A 17737-nucleotide genomic window follows, 5' to 3' on the forward strand; every position below is an offset into this window, starting at 1 on the left:
AAGTCCACACAATTATGGGAAGGAGAAGGGTTTGCCTCTACGATGGCATTAAGAACGGAGGGCCATAAAATCACTTGAAAAGGGATTGACTCCTTGGGCTTGCCAAGCTGCTGTAATGGTCATCGGGAAACTAATGCTGCCACCAAAGGAGAAGTTGGGACTTAATGCAAAAAAGGCAAACCGTACGTGGAGAAGGTTGATAGCAACCTAGTTCTGGACAAAGTGGAATAGAACCTTCTACCACCAATAAGGAGTCATATTGCTTCACAGTGTGAGCACAATACCCTTCAAACTACCTGAAAACACTAATCAGTAGAAAAAACTTATTTCTCTTGTAAACAAGAGTGGCAAAATACCAAATTTAACAAAACATATTAAGGAAAATCAACATCTGATTCTTTTATAAGCTGGGAAAATCATATTGCTGAAAAATCAGTAATAGTTTTGCAGCCCAGAAATGTTGCAGGAGTGCAACTTTTAAACTTTCAACCAATTTCTTTATAACAATTATTCACACAAAATATATTCTTGTTCCAGAAGCAGTAAGTTATCACTAGAATTAAACGTTTTTGGGGATGCACACACACACTCCCACACCAGTATATATCACCCTTCATACCATAGCTGTCTCAATGTCCCCTGGCGAGAGGCTGATTTCATCTGGGGAGGTGATAGAAGAGCGAGTTGTCCGAGGAGTTCTTGGTGAAGGAAGTGTGTCCCAGGCATTATATCCACTTGGAGGTGGAGTTGGCATCTGAATACCTGAACGTTGGCAGCAGTTCTCAGGATTAGACATCCAAGCTTCAAGTAACTTCTCCCTGTCCCAGTCTTAAAATAAAACCAGAAAGTGTTAAAAAGGAACATGGAAATGATTTGGTGATGATGTGTCTGCTTATGATTATATTTATGAGTAAAATCACTGCAGAATAGAGGTAGTCAACCTGTGGCCATCCAGATGCTGTTGATCCCATCATTCCTGGCCAAGGTTCCTGACAGCCTATCCGTTTGCATTTATAGTACACTATGTATTCTTTTTATTCCTATTCTTTTTATGTCCACTGGAAGGACAGATCATGAAGATGAGGCTCCAATACTTTGGCCACCTCATGAGAAGAGAAGACTCCCTGGAAAAGACCCTGATGTTGGGAAAGATTGAGGGCACAAGGAGAAGGGGACGACAGAGGACAAGATGGTTGGACAGTGTTCTCGAAGCTACGAACATGAGTTTGACCAAACTGCGGGAGGCAGTGGAAGACAGGAGTGCCTGGCGTGCTATGGTCCATGGGGTCACGAAGAGTCGGACACGACTAAATGACTAAACAACAACAAATTCTTTTTATTATGAAAGCACATATTTACATATAAGAAATGTTAATACTTTTGGTCAAGATTTGTTATTAAAATTGGCTGAATGTTATATAGTTTCCTGATTACCATGGGCTCGCAGCAGAGCTTCTGCAGTAAACAATGGAGCCTGAAGCATGTCAGCAGATTCTACTATCAGCATATCTTTGAGCCTTCGCAGGTCCTGAGGTCTTAGTCCTTCATACGGCTGTGAAAGGAAACAGAAAAGCAAAGTAGCAGTAGAAATAAGTCTTTAATTTAGAAAGTGGCACCTTTCCTATTGACAGTGGTGGGCCCCTGGTTGTTCTTATAATATTCTAGTGTGTACTGGCTTCTTATAACTCTTGGGGCAATCTGAAGTGCTGATTTTGACAAAACCCTAAATCACTTCAGCCCATGTATATATTAGAGAACACTTTCCTTACACATTGTCTCAACAGTCAACCAAGAATTGCTTCACAGGATTGGATCAGAATGGCGGAGGGAAGGTTCTGTCACATTAGCATCTGCATGGACGACATTTAATGCTAACCAGGATCCCACTTAACTAGGGTATGTATTAGTCTTTTATAAACACACACACACACACACACACACACACACACACACACACACACACACACATATATATAACCCAAGTTAGCTATGCAATTTGAATGAGACAGAGAGATGCATAACTTTGTCACTGAAGTAAATAGGATTGTACAGTGCTTCTATTGGGTTTAGTTATGTCTTAAATTTGATACAATGGTACCTCGGGTTACGAACGCGATCCGTTCCGGGTCGCAGTTCATAACCCGAAAAGTTCGTAACCTGAAAAGGGCCCAGACCGCCGTTTTGCGCATGTGCAAAGCGCTATTTTTGCTATTTTCGCTATTTTCGCGCTTTGTGCATGCGCAAAGGCGCACGGCGCTTCTGCGCACGCGCGCGGGGCGAAAATACTTCCGGGTTTGCGAAGTTCGTAACCCGGGTTGTTCATAACCCGAGGTGTTCGCAACCCGAGGTACGACTGTACTCATATATAAAAAAGCATAGGGTCTGTTTTTAAAAGTTATCCTCCCTGGATTTTCCTTGGGACAGAATGGAACTGAGTTTTGGATTTCTGTGCTCTTTTCCAATCATTATGTGATAAAGTAAACAACTGAACAGGGATCGTGCAGTTATTTGGATGAAAGACCTCCTCCAACTGTGAAAAATCAAATAATCTTCAAACTTCGAATACTGCAGGATCTCATGTTCAGCCATTCCTTTTTGTCATGATGAAGGAAACAGGATGGAGGAAGCTATCAGTTCAATCTCCAGGTAAGGCAAAAGCAGAATGGAGTTAGAAGTGAAAGCAAAAAGGTTTTCCAATCCTTTATACTAGGAATCCAGCCTGTCCAGAAAGCCATTACAGATGTCAGAAAGTACTGCCTGACCTGCTCCAACCTACTAGTATAAAGAGGCTTCTTTGCTGATATGATTGATTTGCATGAAGTTTCCTAAACTGCAAATAACCGAGTTGTGGCACACAGACTGATAAACCCTTCAGTTTGTTAGTTTAAGGCTGGAAGTGAAGGTTTATAAGCCCTTAACTTCTGAAAGCCTATTATCTCCTCTAATTTTCTGGATCAAACAACAAACTTTCCAATAGCTTTTTTGCCTCAATGAAGCCGAGAAATTTTCAATAGTATCTCTTCCTACATATGTGTTCGAAACTGTGTGAACAATTTTAAAGGAGTAAAACACATGCTTGGTATACAGAAGGTATCAGGTTCAATCTCTGCATCTCCAGCTTAAAAATATATGATGTGGCAGGTGCTGTAAAAGAGCTCTGCTGTACAAATAAGCTATTGCTAATCAGAGCAGACAATACTAGCCCAAATGGATGAATAAAAAAGGAGCTGGTAAAAAGTAGCTCCCTATATTCTTGACAATACCCATCCCTATGAAAAGGAACAACTCAAGAGCTTTAGATAAAAACTATTCAGTATTTCGATATATTATTCCCCAAGTATGCACATCTCCAGTCACAGCAACCAATTACTAATTTTATTTTACCTCTCTTTTGTCCAAAGCAGCATATTCTGCTTCAATGCTTTCAGCTTCAGGATCTCGTGAGAACACCATCTGGGATTCTAGATTGAGTGCCAATTCTTTATGGTGTTGCTTCTCTGCACAGTCACATGGAGTATCTTTATTTTCATTTTCAGCAAACAAGTCTCCACCATGTTTTACCAGAAGCTGCAAGTTAATGCAGACCATTTTAAGAGCAAATTTTAATACAAATCCTTGGAAATTAATACAGATCCTTGGAAATTCTTTTTCAGTCGAAATTTGTAACCAACAATTTATGCAGAATGCTGAACAAAGAACTAAACCAGACATGTGAACCCTGGGAACCCAACAAAATACTACACTGAAATAACTGAAACTAGGTTTGTTATGTCCATTAATTTCAATGGGTCTACTCAGAGTATAACATTGGCTAAGTTCCTTTTCAGTAGAAATATACACACCCTGGGAGAGAGGGTACGTGGTACGTGGTGCGATTGTTATCCTTTAGCGAACACTTAAAGTTTAGAAATATTTGAAAAGATCAACAAGTAATACTAAAAATTCCACAATATAAATACTAGGTTAATGTTCCACCATTAGACATGTTTTTACTCATTCACAAAGACAAGCATATTGAAGCAACAACTGATTGCTGATACACACACAAAAAAACCCCTTTTGAATGGCAACTCTGAACATGGCATCAGAGTTTAGAATTAGATCACTGAGCCTACAAGATTTCATGCACATTATTTATTTTTTCTGTAATTTTCAGATATGGGGCATCTGTGTGTATTTTCCTGTCTTAGGCAAAAATGGTAATCTCCCCAAGTTCTGTTCCTATCACACACATGAACATTAGGCCCTTTCCTGCTCTCTTTTCAAGCTGTTCACTTTTGGGAGCGAACCACTGAGAATATTCTTTTTCTAGATGAAAAGCAACAGCACTGATATAAAGAAATCAACCCAGCTTGAGAATGTTGGCCAAACATTAGTAAAATGCAGGTCTGCTTTGAAAGGGCTGATCTGACTGCAATAGAAAGAAATTATGCATACAAAGAACTGTTTATCAATATGCTAATTCTAGAAGATTTCAAATATGTCTCATTTTTCACTTGACAATCAAACCTTCATGATTTTGAAAACATGCATTTATACTTCCCCTTCCTCTCCAATTAAAAACAGGCACATTACAATTAGTGGAGAAACAGCCAAGAGCTATTCAAGGATTAGAACACAGTAACATGCTGCCAATAGTCACTAGACTTTTCTTAGATAGTCTGGTAGTTATGTTCACCATGCCCCAGTTTCTTACATTCCTCAAGTCAAGTGCAGAGTTTTGTGGAGTGGATAAGTATTACAATTCCTTTCCACCCAAAACACAGAAAACGTCTAATGTGAATTAGTGGGCTGGTTCACACATAATGCTAAACCATATTTTGTATTATGTGCATGAGCCTAAATGATGCCTTGTGCCTGAGTACTCTCTTGTCTTCCCACATAGTTAGGAGAAGGATGAAATCAGGATTCATATCTGCATTCCCAGATTTATGTCATGTCATTACAAACAAACGAGAAATTTTGCTTTAAAATAAATTATAGTGTGTTAAGCAAGTCACCTTCACAACCCATGGTTTGAAGTTGGCTTGTCTGCAATTAGCTATAATATTTTAAACCACAAGTCAAGTTTCGGAAAGTGAGACTAAATTATAGGTTGTCAATTGTTATTCCTCCTAGCCATATGGGAGGAGAGGGGACCTATTGGAGACAGAGGTTCATGTACACATATATAAAAACATAGTAAAACCTTAAAACCTTTAAAAGCCCTATACAGGGCTGCCTACAAATGTCTCCTAAAATATATATAATTACTCATCTCTTTGACATCTGATGGGAGGGCATTCCACAGGAACTCTGCCTGGTTCCCTGTAGCTTTACTTCTCACAGTGTGGAAACTACCAGAAGGCCCTCGATGCTGGATCTCAGCTGTATCCTAGTTCAGCATTATAGGCAAACTAGGCCAGCCACTCCAGATGAATTTGGTGATTTTGTGCATGCGTGAGCGCCAAAACCCGGAAGTAACCCGTTCCGGTACTTCCGGGTTCAGCGCAGTGCACAACCTGAAAATGCACAACCTGAAGCTTCTGTAACCCGAGGTATGAGGTATACTTAAAACAGTTTTAAATGGTTTTATAAGTGCTAGAAGCTTATTTGGTGAAAGTTGTAAATAGGTATTAAGTTGATATGAACTAGTATTTCAAAGCCTGTGTTAAACTAATTTAACAGCCTGTTTCCATGATGGTAATTCTGGCAAAAGATCAGGCAGATGGTCCCTCAAACTGAGCATACACTACAACTTCCAGTACAACAGCTTCTGACAGCAATTGCTCCTTTCCCAGCACTGTGAGGGAACAGGCCCTACAAGTCCTTTTGTGACAATACAAAGGTCTTTCTGATCTATCACTGACTGGCACAACATTGTATCTGGCTTTCCTGCAAATAAACACTGGCAAGAAAGTAAGGAAGAGTTTGCATCAACAGCGGCAGCTGGTTGTGTCACAGTACCTATACAACTTGACTGGTCACTCTGCAAGATTCCACTGACAAATTAAGGCAAGCCTGAAAAAAACAGATCAAGTGGGTGGTAGCACCTGGAAGGAATGTAACTTGAGCAATTCTTTTAAGCAGCTGTACTGCAAATAGCTCTGGTGAATATACCATGCTGAACCTTCTTTCAATACACAAATGGACTATTACATTTTCAAGTAGTGAGTGCTAAGTTATGTTTGAAGTTCAAGGGGCTCATGGAGATAACTTTCAGGTCACCAACAGGACAATAAGGGCAAATATGAAAAAAATGTTATTCACTTTAACAAAATATTTGCGATCTGCTGCTATGGAAGATATAAATATAAGTAAGGATATAAATATAATAAATTTATTCAGTACATAAGATGTTGTCACTTGTTTAGGGAAGTTTTTAATCTGTGATATTTTAATGTATTTTGTTACTTGTTGGAAGCCGCCCAGAATGGCCAGGGAAACCCAGCCAGATGGGTGGTATAAATAATAAATAATAATAATAATAATAATAATCACTTCTTTTGCCATTTATATATTATTAGATACAATATTAAATGCCCTTAAAGTAGAGCTTCGGTTTTTTGAAACAATTGTATGCTCTGTCATTACTTTGATTACTATTTACTGGTATATGAATTTTACCTCTACACAGGTCTTCATTCCTGAGGCAGCAGCATAGTGCAAAGGTGTATTTCTTTTATTATCAACAGCGTCAATGGCTGCTCTTTCATATTCTCCTTGGTCAAGTTTTGCTCCTTTCCATTTCAGGATCATTTGCAGACAATCTGCTCTTCTGAAATCATCTTCAAAGGGCCGTGTCAATCGAGGCTGAAGAGCTCCATCCGATATCATAATCTGAGGCCCCATGCAAAGTAAGTGCATAGAGGTCTCATTGTGCACATTTCGTTTATTTGGGTTGCCATCTCTTACAAAAAGGAAAGTTCTATACAGAGAAAGTAAAGAAATAAAACAGTAAATAAGATGCAGATTTTTTTAATGACATGGGAAATAAAGATACAGTAAAGATTATGGAAAATCATATATATACTGGAAATCTCCAAGGAGGCTTAGTTTGGTCAGAATCGAATACAGTATATACTTTCAGAGTTAACGCTAAATAATTACTTCTGGTAAGTGAACCACCATAGCTGGTAGAGGGCCATGGAAATTTGTGTCCTGGGCTTTTTAAACTCATTTGCCCATGTACATTGGTTGCCAGATGTGAATTTTTTTCCAGCTCCCCTGCTCCACTAAAAGTATTTATCATACTTCTAATTTATTTATAAATACTTTATTGACGTAAATATAAGCCACACCCAAATATAAGCCACACCTTTAAAATTCAAGGGGGGAGGCGGAGAAAAAAAGACAATAGCCGAATATAAGCCGCTTCCTTAAAATTCCGCAGGCATTCACACCTGTTCTGTTTTACTGTATGTCTGTTTCAGCCGTGATATCGTAAAAGCCCATTTTTGTTAGGTCACGAATTTAAGCTGCACTTTAATTTTTCACGGAATTTGGAAAAAAAGTGTGGCTTATATTCAGGCCAAACTGGTACTTCTAATACATTTATCATACTTCTAATACAAATGCAAAAGAGAGGCATCTTTTCATCTGCAAACTTTTAGATGAATGTGCTATTCTGTAGCCGGAAGACTTTTCTTGTTTCCATACATCCTATTTGATGAAGCCTGGCAGAAATCCTACTCAATGTTGTTGGCATTATTATATTAGATTGTCTTATATTGTCATTTAAGATTGCAGTCCCTGTAATACTATTTGATAATATACTGCATAATCTAATATTGCTTTATGACTCACTGAATCAGGATGATGTGTATCTTTGTTTTAACTGCTCTATACCAGTGTTTATAAATACAGGAAGCTGTTTTCTTAAGATACTCCTGATAATATTAATAGTCTGTAGCTTCCTGGTAGCCACAAATAGAATTTATGTGTAAGGCATACACTGAAGAATTTATATTATTTAATAACCAGTCTGGTTTAATTAGATCTTGTTTGTTCCAGAAGCATCTGCCACAGGGAAGATCAACTGCAATTCCAGAAACACAGGATTGCTGCTTTAAAAAACTACCTTTCCTCTCTTTTCCAAATATTTGGCAGAGCAGATACATTGCAGCTCTTGAAATGCTGCCCTCCATCACTTAAAGAAGAAAGCTTCATCCCTTTCTCAAAATTGCAAGTAGAGCAAGCATCATATCCCTGCATTCTTTATTTTACAAACACTTACACAATACAGTGTTCTTGTACTAACTCCGACTTTTCCATACAAAAGAAAGCAGAGTTATGTGCATTTCAACATTGGCCTATATAGAGCAACTGCTGAGCTGAAAGTATATACCACCAAGGTCTTCAGCAACCTTTTATGGCTATGAGGATAAGAAATTGAACATGCATGCCCTCATCTTAGAACTATTCTGGAGCATATGTGCACATTGGAACCGGAGCCAGTGTAAAGAGGTTATCTATGGCAAAATATTTAACTTGTACATCAAAAGGGAATACTACATTACATTATGACGATATTAAAACACTATGAACAAAGCAACAATACTTACCCCAATATTCGGTTCATCCCATGCCTGGCAGCATAATGTAATGGAGTGTTATGCTGGTAGGGTTCTCCATAAGAAATATTAGGGTCCAGAGATTCTTTTAGTTGAGGGTTGCTCTCATATATTTGGCAGGCCAAATTTTCATCTCCATTTATAAGTGCTTTGCGGAATTTAGTAGTTGTATTTCCCATGTTGTTATTAGTGGGGTGGTGCTTCTTCTGCCCCCCTTCAAACACTTGGTGTGGAGTTCAACAACATCTTTTAAATTCTGAAACAAGCAAATAGCATTGCAAATTGGGTTGCCTAAAATTAATCAACCCTTTAGGCAAATTACAATCTAAGAAGCATTTATACTGTCCTTACTTGAAAACACTAAGATTCCTTCAACTACCTAGTTCTACATACTGTAGTTTTAACTTGTGCTCTGTAAAACCATTAACATCTTTACTACATAAACTTGGTAAAACATTTCCAGATATACACTTTGGACCCAAATCAGTGGAAATTGCATAAGAATAACATTTCCTTCAACCTCATCCTGCAGTTGTACAAGACAAATCTCAAACAATTTTTTTGTTAGTAAATAAAAAACTCTAGTAAAGAATTGTGATTTGAAGAAAGCCTGGGGATAGGAAAATTATTTAAACTCCATTATACACTAAGGTAAATCATGCATCTGTTCTACAAATTTTCCTTAATCCAATCACTGGGGAATATTTCCCAGTAACTTTTATATCATAGTTGTGTGGAACAGCAGATAAATATAGCATGCTGATGCACTCAGCTCAAGTCTTTACTGGGAATTTTCATGAACAACTATTCTCAGTGTTAAACAGGAGCTTTCATGGACCCGAAATATTCTTCAAAAGTGTGCCATTTTGCTCTTGTTCAATGAAGCGCTTCAACATATCCCACCCCCTTTCAGAACAGGGTTCTTCTTATTGGCTTTGTCTTCAAGGCAGTCAGAGATATCAGGGCCAGCGTGACAATACAACAGCACCAGATAGCCAATCAACGAATGCTACACTGCTGACCCTAGGTTCATTATGGTAATTTCAATGGGTTTACTCTGGGTAGGACAAGCATTGGATACAAGTCATAGACTATTGGCCTGGTAAAGGTGTGTGTGAGTAATGGAAAGTAATATTCCCAGCATAGCCACCAGTGACAATTGGTAGAGACATGGTGATGTTTATCAGACAAGTGTCTGCTAGCGAAGACCAATAGTAGTTGCTAGCTCGGCTGTGTGAACAACCAGCTGTGGAGATGAACATGCCAGTTCAATACTCTACAGCGCTGACATGCTCAGACTGCAAACTAGAACTGATACTTGAATGCATTACCCAAACATTTGCTGATTCTACTTTAATGTACTGTATAATTATTTAGATTCAGCTGTGTCACTTACCTATGAATTGTGCTAGAAATGTTTCTTTATTACTACAATACAATAAAAAATTATCTGGAATTTTCAATATATAATGTTGTAGAAGCAATCTAAAAATATTTGGTTCGAAGAACTAGTCTTAAAGCAGATTTCATGCAGAAGTAAATAAAGACACAGGAAGGAGAAGATATGTCTATGGAATGGAATATGCAAACCAGTAAGAAGATTATCATAACATGCTGATTAGATTATGGAAAATAGGGGTAGTTAACCTATCACTCATAATAAACTTTGCAAAGGGAAGCAAAAGGCAGGCACGGGTAAAGGAAGAAATAGCTGAAGGAGAAAAAAATGACATGGATACCGTACTAAGGATCCACATCTTTAAGGGCATGTTTATACTGTATAAACACTTCTAAAATGAGGGACAGGGAGCTAGATCCAACCAATAGGCCAGATCCTGAATGTCCCCAACCCCAAATACCATTTTGACAGGATAGACCACCCATGATGAATCATTTGCTTTTACCATGACATCAAATGAAGGGTTTTGTTTTGCCTGCATGCCTTTATTTAAAATAGTGTGAACAAAGGCCCATGATTTGCAGATGCCAACCAATCAGCAGCAGCAAACAACAAACTCTGCTTTCAGTGGGGATTGGCTCCACTGGGGAACTCTGATTGGGAGCTCCCAAGTAGAACCAACCCAAGATTTGGCACCAAATTTAAAATATGCTGAATACAAGCCCCACTTGCCAAGGAACACCCGGGCACCTTACTGTTCCTCTGCAGCCACATAGCTACTTGCCCCACACCTGATGTCATATAGGTATGAAGCAGGTAGGTTTGGGGAAAATATCATCAAAGACCAAATTGGGAACTCTGTCAGGTCTGGAGGTTTACAACCACTGTTTGTAAACTATGGGAAAACCATGGGTACAAATATTTTAACTTTAGCTTGCAAAGTAAATTAGTAAATTATTTATTTTAATACATTTATATCAAACCTTTCTTCCATCATGAAATCCAATGTGGCATATGCCTAGTTCCCAGGCAGTCAACCATCTAGGCCCTGAGGAGGCTCAGTCCTGTTTAGCATTAGTAAGATGGTTTCTTATGGTCATACAATGGAATATAATAGACATAGTAGCTAAAGTATCCTAGCTGCAAAGCTTCTGGACAAATCACTGCCTTCTTTTCAAAATCTAACCTTACTTTAAAACCCAAACATTCTAATACAGGTGTTAAAAGATTTTATTAAAAAACAAACAAAAGGAAACTGTGCTGAACCATAAGAAAAAACTCTAAAACTCAAAAGCTGGGTAATACCCCTAACAGGACAAACCAAAAATTAGTTTTCTAGAGCTCTTCACCAAGTAAGATCTTATACAAGGCAGGGGATGTCAAAATGAAGAGAGAAAAAGTACAAAAATTAGGCAGACTGTTGAAGCTTTAGATCCTGGGATAAAGAAGCAATGCTGGTCCCCATTTCTCAGAAAACCTGTCTTGTAACCTAAATGTACAGTATCCCGAAGTTGAAACAAAACACAAAGGTTCCTGAGTAGGCAGAGAGCTAAAGTAAAGAGAAACATGCTAGTCTTTAATTTAACAAGGGCAGGGATTAATTTGGGATGGTGTTACTAGGTAGTAAGTGTCAATTTAAAGGTAAAGGGACCCGTGACCGTTAGGTCCAGTCGTGGACGACTCTGGGGTTGCGGCTCTCATCTCATTTTACTGTTACCTCCGAGGATGTGGACAGGCTGCTTGGACGAGTGAAACCGACCACCTGTCTCCTTGCCCATCCTGGCTAATAAAAGCGAGCTGGGAAGGGCTGGGCGATGGGCTCCGCGGGGTGGTAAATGCTTCCCTCTATGAGGGAGTCTTCCCAGACCCGCTGAAAGAGGCGGTTATCAAACCGCTTCTTAAAAAACCATCTTTAGATGCGGCCAATATGGCCAACTATCGCCCAGTCTCAAATCTTCCATTCTTGGGCAAGGTGATTGAGCGAGTGGTTGCGGAACAACTCCAAGCACGCCTGGAGGATGCGGACCATTTGGATCCCTTCCAATCGGGATTCAGGCCTCATCATGGAACTGAAACTGCCTTGGTCGTGCTGGTTGATGATCTCCGGCGGGCTAGGGACAAAGGTGAGAGCTGTTTCCTAGTTCTGCTGGATCTCTCAGCGGCCTTTGATACAATCAACCATAACATCCTTCTGGACCGGCTAGAGGGGTTGGGAGCTGGGGGGACTGTCATACAGTGGTTCCACTCCTTCCTCCTAGGCCATGTTCAGAAAGTGGTGGGGGGGGATGAGTGTTCAGACCCCTGGGCTCTCACTTGTGGGGTGCCTCAGGGTTCCGTCCTCTCTCCCATGCTTTTTAACATCTATATGAAGCCGCTGGGAGAGATCACCAGGGGGTTTGGGCTGGGTGTTCACCAGTATGCGGATGACACCCAACTCTATCTCTCTTTTAAATCAGAACCAGTGAAGGCAGTGAATGTCCTGTGTGAGTGTCTGGAGGCGGTTGGAGGATGGATGGCGGCTAACAGATTGAGGTTGAATCCTGACAAGACAGAAGTACTGTTTTTGGGGACAGGGGGCGGGCGGGTGTGTGGGACTCCCTGGTCCTGAATGGGATAAGTGTGCCCTTGAAGGACCAGGTGTGCAGCCTGGGAGTCATTTTGGACTCACAGCTGTCCATGGAGACAACAGGTCAATTCTGTGTCCAGGGTGGCTGTCTACCAGCTCCATCTGGTACGCAGGCTGAGACTCTACCTGCCCACAGACTGTCTCACCAGAGTGGTGCATGCTCTAGTTATCTCCCGCTTGGACTACTGCAATGCGCTCTACGTGGGGTGACTTTGAAGGTGACCCGGAAACTGCAATTAATCCAGAATGTGGCAGCTAGACTGGTGACTGGGAGCAGCCGCTGAGACCACATAACACCGGTCCTAAGAGACCTACATTGGCTCCCAGTACGTTTCCGAGCACAATTCAAAGTGTTGGTGCTGACCTTTAAAGCCCTAAACGGCCTCGGTCCTATATACCTGAAGGAGCGTCTCCACCCCCATTGCTCAGCCCGGACACTGAGATCCAGTGCCGAGGGCCTTCTGGCGGTTCCCTCACTGCGAGAAGCAAAGCTACAGGGAACCAGGCAGAGGGCCTTCTCGGTAGTGGCGCCCGCCCTGTGGAACGCCCTTCCATCGGAGGTCAGGGAGATGAACAACTACCTGACATTTAGAAAACACCTAAAGGCAGCCCTGTTTAGGGAAGTTTTTAATCTGTGATTTTAATGTATTTTGTATTTGTTGGAAGCCGTCCAGAGTGGCGGGGGAGACCCAGCCAGATGGGCGGGGTATAAATAATAATAATAATAAATAAATAATAATAATAATGTGGCCAGCATGACTAAGCCGCTTCTGGCAAACCAGAGCAACACACGGAAACACCATTTACCTTCCTGCCAGAGCAGTACCTATTTATCTACTTGCGCTTTGACGTGCTTTCGAACTGCTAGGTTGACAGGAGCAGGGACCGAGCTCACCACGTCACGGGGATTCAAACCACCAACCTTCTGATCGGCAAGCCCTAGGCTCTGTGGTTTAGACCACAGTGCCACCCGCATCTCCTCAAGTGTCAATTTAAGTCAAGCCAAATCATATAGTATTACTGAATGGCTATTTAGTCCAGCATCCTGCTTCCCTCACTGGATAACCCGATGCCTACAAGAAGCTCATCTCTCACTTTTATTCCCTGCAACAGGTGTTCAGTGACATGGTTCCACGGATCCTCTAAGTATCATGCCTAGTAGCCACTAATAGTCTTCCTTGCCCATGAATTTTTCTACTCTGCTTTAAAGCCATATAAGTTGCAAGCTATAAGCATATCCTGTTGCATTGTTTTCCATAGTTTTAACCACGTACTATGCAAATAAGTTTTCCCATTTGTCTTCCTTGTATTTCTCATCATTCAGCTCCAATGGATGACCCCAAGTTCCAGTGTCTTAACAATGGGAGAACAACTGAAATGAAGATCTGTTAGTACCATTGTGCTTGCAGATCTTTGGTTTTGACAACTGTGCATATCTTAGCCATGAATACTATTTTTTCTCAATAAAAAAGCCCAGGAGAAGGACAGAAATCCATTTATACTTTCCATGAAGGATCAAAAGCTATATCTAATTACAGCATGTGATTAGAAAAAAACCCTGGTTGTGTTATACTTTCCTAGAATTAGCATTATGATAATTCTATAAATGCTACTAGACAGACAGACATTATCTTCTCTAAAGGGGAAATGCTTGGAAGAAATCTGTCAGAAGTTGCTCTGAGCACATTATATATTTGTGCTATGTGTTACCTGAAGCAAATAATAAATAATAATAATTTTATTATTTATATGCTGCCCATCTGTACAGGGCTGCCTTCAGATATCTTCTAAAAGCCATATAGTTATTTATTTGTTTAATATCTGATGGGAGGGCATTTCAAAGGTTGGCCCCACTACTGAGAAGACCCTCTGCTTGGTTCCCTGTAACATCACTTCTTGTAGTGGGGGAATTGCCAGAAGGCCTTTGGAGCTGGATCTCAGTGTCTAGGCTAGACGATGAAGGTGGAGACGCTCCTTCACGTATACACTGAACAATCATCACCAGTGATCTTAAAAATGTAATCAATATCAACATGCTTTCTTAGTATTACAATATTAGAATCATACCTCTATAACATAACTCTCTATAACATAACTCTATATAAACATTTCCCATACACATGTCCAGGACTAAAATAATGAATATTCCATATACCTGCGTTTATCACACACATTACAAGTTTTCAACTGAAGTACATGAATATTGCATGATCCAATGCAAATCACAACTGTTAGCATATAAATAGGATAAAGTCAACTGATAATTAGAAAATACTTGTCTTCAAACAACAAAGATGACTTAGCTACTTTGTTGGGCCCAGGAGGTGGAGGAAAGATTTGAGCTACTAAGCAACCACAATATACATTCCCCAGCAAGCATTAACATCAAGTTGTGTCTCTGTTGCAGTTGCCAAGCAGTGTCACTGGGGAAGTTAAGAATAGTGGTGAAACCGTGCTACTGGCTGCAGTATTCTCCCTTCAGAAGACAGCGTTCTGAACAATATATCATAGATTGTCTCACATATAGGGAAGCATTTCCAAGTAATTCTAAAGAGGATTTATTTTAAATAATTGAAAACCGCCTTCATACAGATACAACATTCCTAATTGCTAAGCACCTGTAAAGCAACAGAGAGCAACTGGTGTTCCAGAGGTGGTAGCAGTAATGGCGGGGGTCTGCAAGGCCTCAAAGCAGTGACCGAGTAACAGTAGTGGACTGTGAGGCATCACAGCGGTAACAGGAGGTGGCAACAGGAACGGCATTGGCCTGCGAGGCCTTGCAGTGGCGACAGGATTTGGCAGCAGAAGTGGTGGCGGCTTGCGAGTCCTTGTGACAGAGGCCTGTGGGGACTTGCGGCAGTGACAGGAGACAGCAGTAGCAGCGTCCTGCAAGGCTTTGTGGTAGCGATGGAAAATGGCGGCAATAGTAGTGGCAGCCTGCAAGGCCTCATGGTGACAAAAGCAGTGGGGCTTGCAGGGGCTTGCTATGGTGGCGAGAAGTAGTGGTGGCCTGCAAGTCCTCTGCTTCTGCCACCGTCTCCTGCGGCCACTGCAAGGCTTCACAGGCTACCATTACTTGCAGGCAATCACTGCTTTTGCCACTGCCGCAAGGCCTTGCAGGCTACTACTCCTGCCGCCACCACAACAAGGCCTTGCAGGCTGCCGCTGCTTCTGCCATGATGAGGCTTTGCAGGCTGTTCATTATTGTACCACAACTGCCAGGTTGCTCTTGCTTCTGCCTCCCCCTGCTGTTGTTGATTCTGCTGGCAGTCCCAGATTATTTGTATTCACTATTACTCAACACTGTACTTTGGTAGCCAAGCCCCAAACCAAAAGTCTCATTTAGATGCATTTGGGCTTGCCTGCTGCTGAAAGTGACTATGAGGTGATTGATAATATCATAATTTATCAGTTTTAGTCCCTTAAGTAGTAGCAGTTGCCAGGACATTGTCCTGTTCGCCTCTACATAATTCCTTCCTTATTTCAGAAATTGATATATCACGATGTTTAGCTGGTGATATATCGCTATATTTAAAACCAGTTATCACCCAGCCCTATCAGGTACCCAGGTGCCTGGGATTTCCCAGACAAGCATTCCAGATACCAAGGAGGAACAGAAGGTTCACAACAAGGATTTGTCCTGCCAGCAAATTTTGGAGGAAAGGAAGGGGACACTTACTGCAGTGGGAACTGATGCTATTGGAGTGAGCTCATTCTAAGTTAGTGGAAATAGATGCTTATGTTTATCTGTACAAGCCTCTTTAGTCAATGATTATACAACTAATGATGCTATTCAATGCTTTCATAGCATGGGGAAGATATTACTGCTATTTGTTTCCTTCCCATTATAGAACTCAGATACCCAAGAAATGAAGATTTAATAGCACTCATGGAATGGGGGGTATTAAAAGCAAATTCTGAATATGCTTTTTCACTCACCTCACTTATTTGGCTCATCACTAGGCAGGAAGCCTTATCAAATGGTGTAAGTGAGGCAGGAGGTTCCTTCTAAATGCAAAGCTCCAAACTACTGAGTTGCCAAATATACAGGAGATTGAATGCTGGAAGCCAAATGGGAAGTAAGGACAGGAGTGTGGCTGAGTAGACCACTCTCAAAGATAGCAGGGAAGCAACTTTGTTTCCTTCTTTGAGCAATTCCACAACCAGTCATTCGCACACGGGAAAGTACTGTAGTAATCAGCATGGAAAAAAGGTATGGAGGAGAGGCATATTCTTTCTAGCCAACTAAAATTGTATATTGACATAGATGCCAACCCCATAATAAGGACAGTAATACCAGACATGTGGAAAGAGTTAAGACTATGAACTGCTGTTTCATTATTACACAAGAGATGCACAATCTAGGACAACTTAACTCCTCTGGGTCTACTTTCCTATTAAAAATAAGATACAGTACCTTAAAAGATATCTTTGGCAAAATGCCAAAGGAGCTAAGACAGGATACTGATCAATTGGTTGACTATTATCAATGATTCCATATAATCAAGAATGTTTTAGGCAAAAAGCAGCATGCACCCCTCTTGTAAGCAGACACTCCTTGCTCTACAACTTTCTCCAGAAAGTTTCTGCTCTCTCCCTGATTAAATCACACAGTCCAACTACGGTACTTTTACTGACCACATGCTGTTCAAGTACAGACATCTCTGAAAATAACATGGTTCAAGGAACATTATACAAGTATACATATGCAGTAATCAAATACATATGTCTATAGTTATGAGCTAGCCAATTGGATTCCTGAATTTGTATTTGTAGCACAAAGCTTTCATAGTGAACCACCACCAGAAATGAAGTCACTAACTACATGTGGTGCTTGAAGTATATATGTACACTATGATAGTTCATCACATACATACCGTACTCATAGAAGAAAACTGTTCAGTTAGAATTTTGTTCAGTTTGCACCACTAAATGCATGCTGCATTTAGAAAGACTGTACAGTGGTACCTCGGGTTACGTTACCTTCAGGTAACGTAATTTCAGGTTGTGAACGCGGCAAACTCAGAAGTGTATACTTCCGATTTTCGCTGTGAGCGCATGCGCAGAAGCGCTTTATCGTGCCATGTGTGCGCACAGAAGTGGTGCCTCTGGATATGGACTTTTTGGGTTAAGTACGGATCCCCGGGACAAATAAAGTTT

At 40.7% G+C, this 17737-nt stretch overlaps 1 protein-coding gene across 13 annotated transcripts in view; it reads right to left on the bottom strand.

Annotated features, from left to right (window-relative positions):
• Positions 1 to 17737, bottom strand: part of ANKIB1 (ankyrin repeat and IBR domain containing 1) — a 57670-nt gene that overhangs the window by 34213 nt on the left and 5720 nt on the right. For all 13 annotated transcript variants that reach the window (XM_088653595.1, XM_088653599.1, XM_035128977.3 and 10 more), the window contains 5 exons: positions 8544 to 8808; positions 6607 to 6907; positions 3385 to 3567; positions 1435 to 1552; positions 620 to 828 (listed from right to left, as the gene is read on the bottom strand). In XM_088653595.1, coding sequence (XP_088509721.1) covers positions 620 to 828; positions 1435 to 1552; positions 3385 to 3567; positions 6607 to 6907; positions 8544 to 8731 — 999 coding nt within the window. In that variant the 5' untranslated portion in view covers positions 8732 to 8808. The remainder of the gene's footprint in view (positions 1 to 619; positions 829 to 1434; positions 1553 to 3384; positions 3568 to 6606; positions 6908 to 8543; positions 8809 to 17737) is intronic.

The sequence above is a fragment of the Zootoca vivipara genome, chromosome 11 (genome assembly GCF_965207765.1).
Source record: "Zootoca vivipara chromosome 11, rZooViv2.hap1.1, whole genome shotgun sequence".
Lineage (NCBI taxonomy): Eukaryota > Metazoa > Chordata > Lepidosauria > Squamata > Lacertidae > Zootoca > Zootoca vivipara.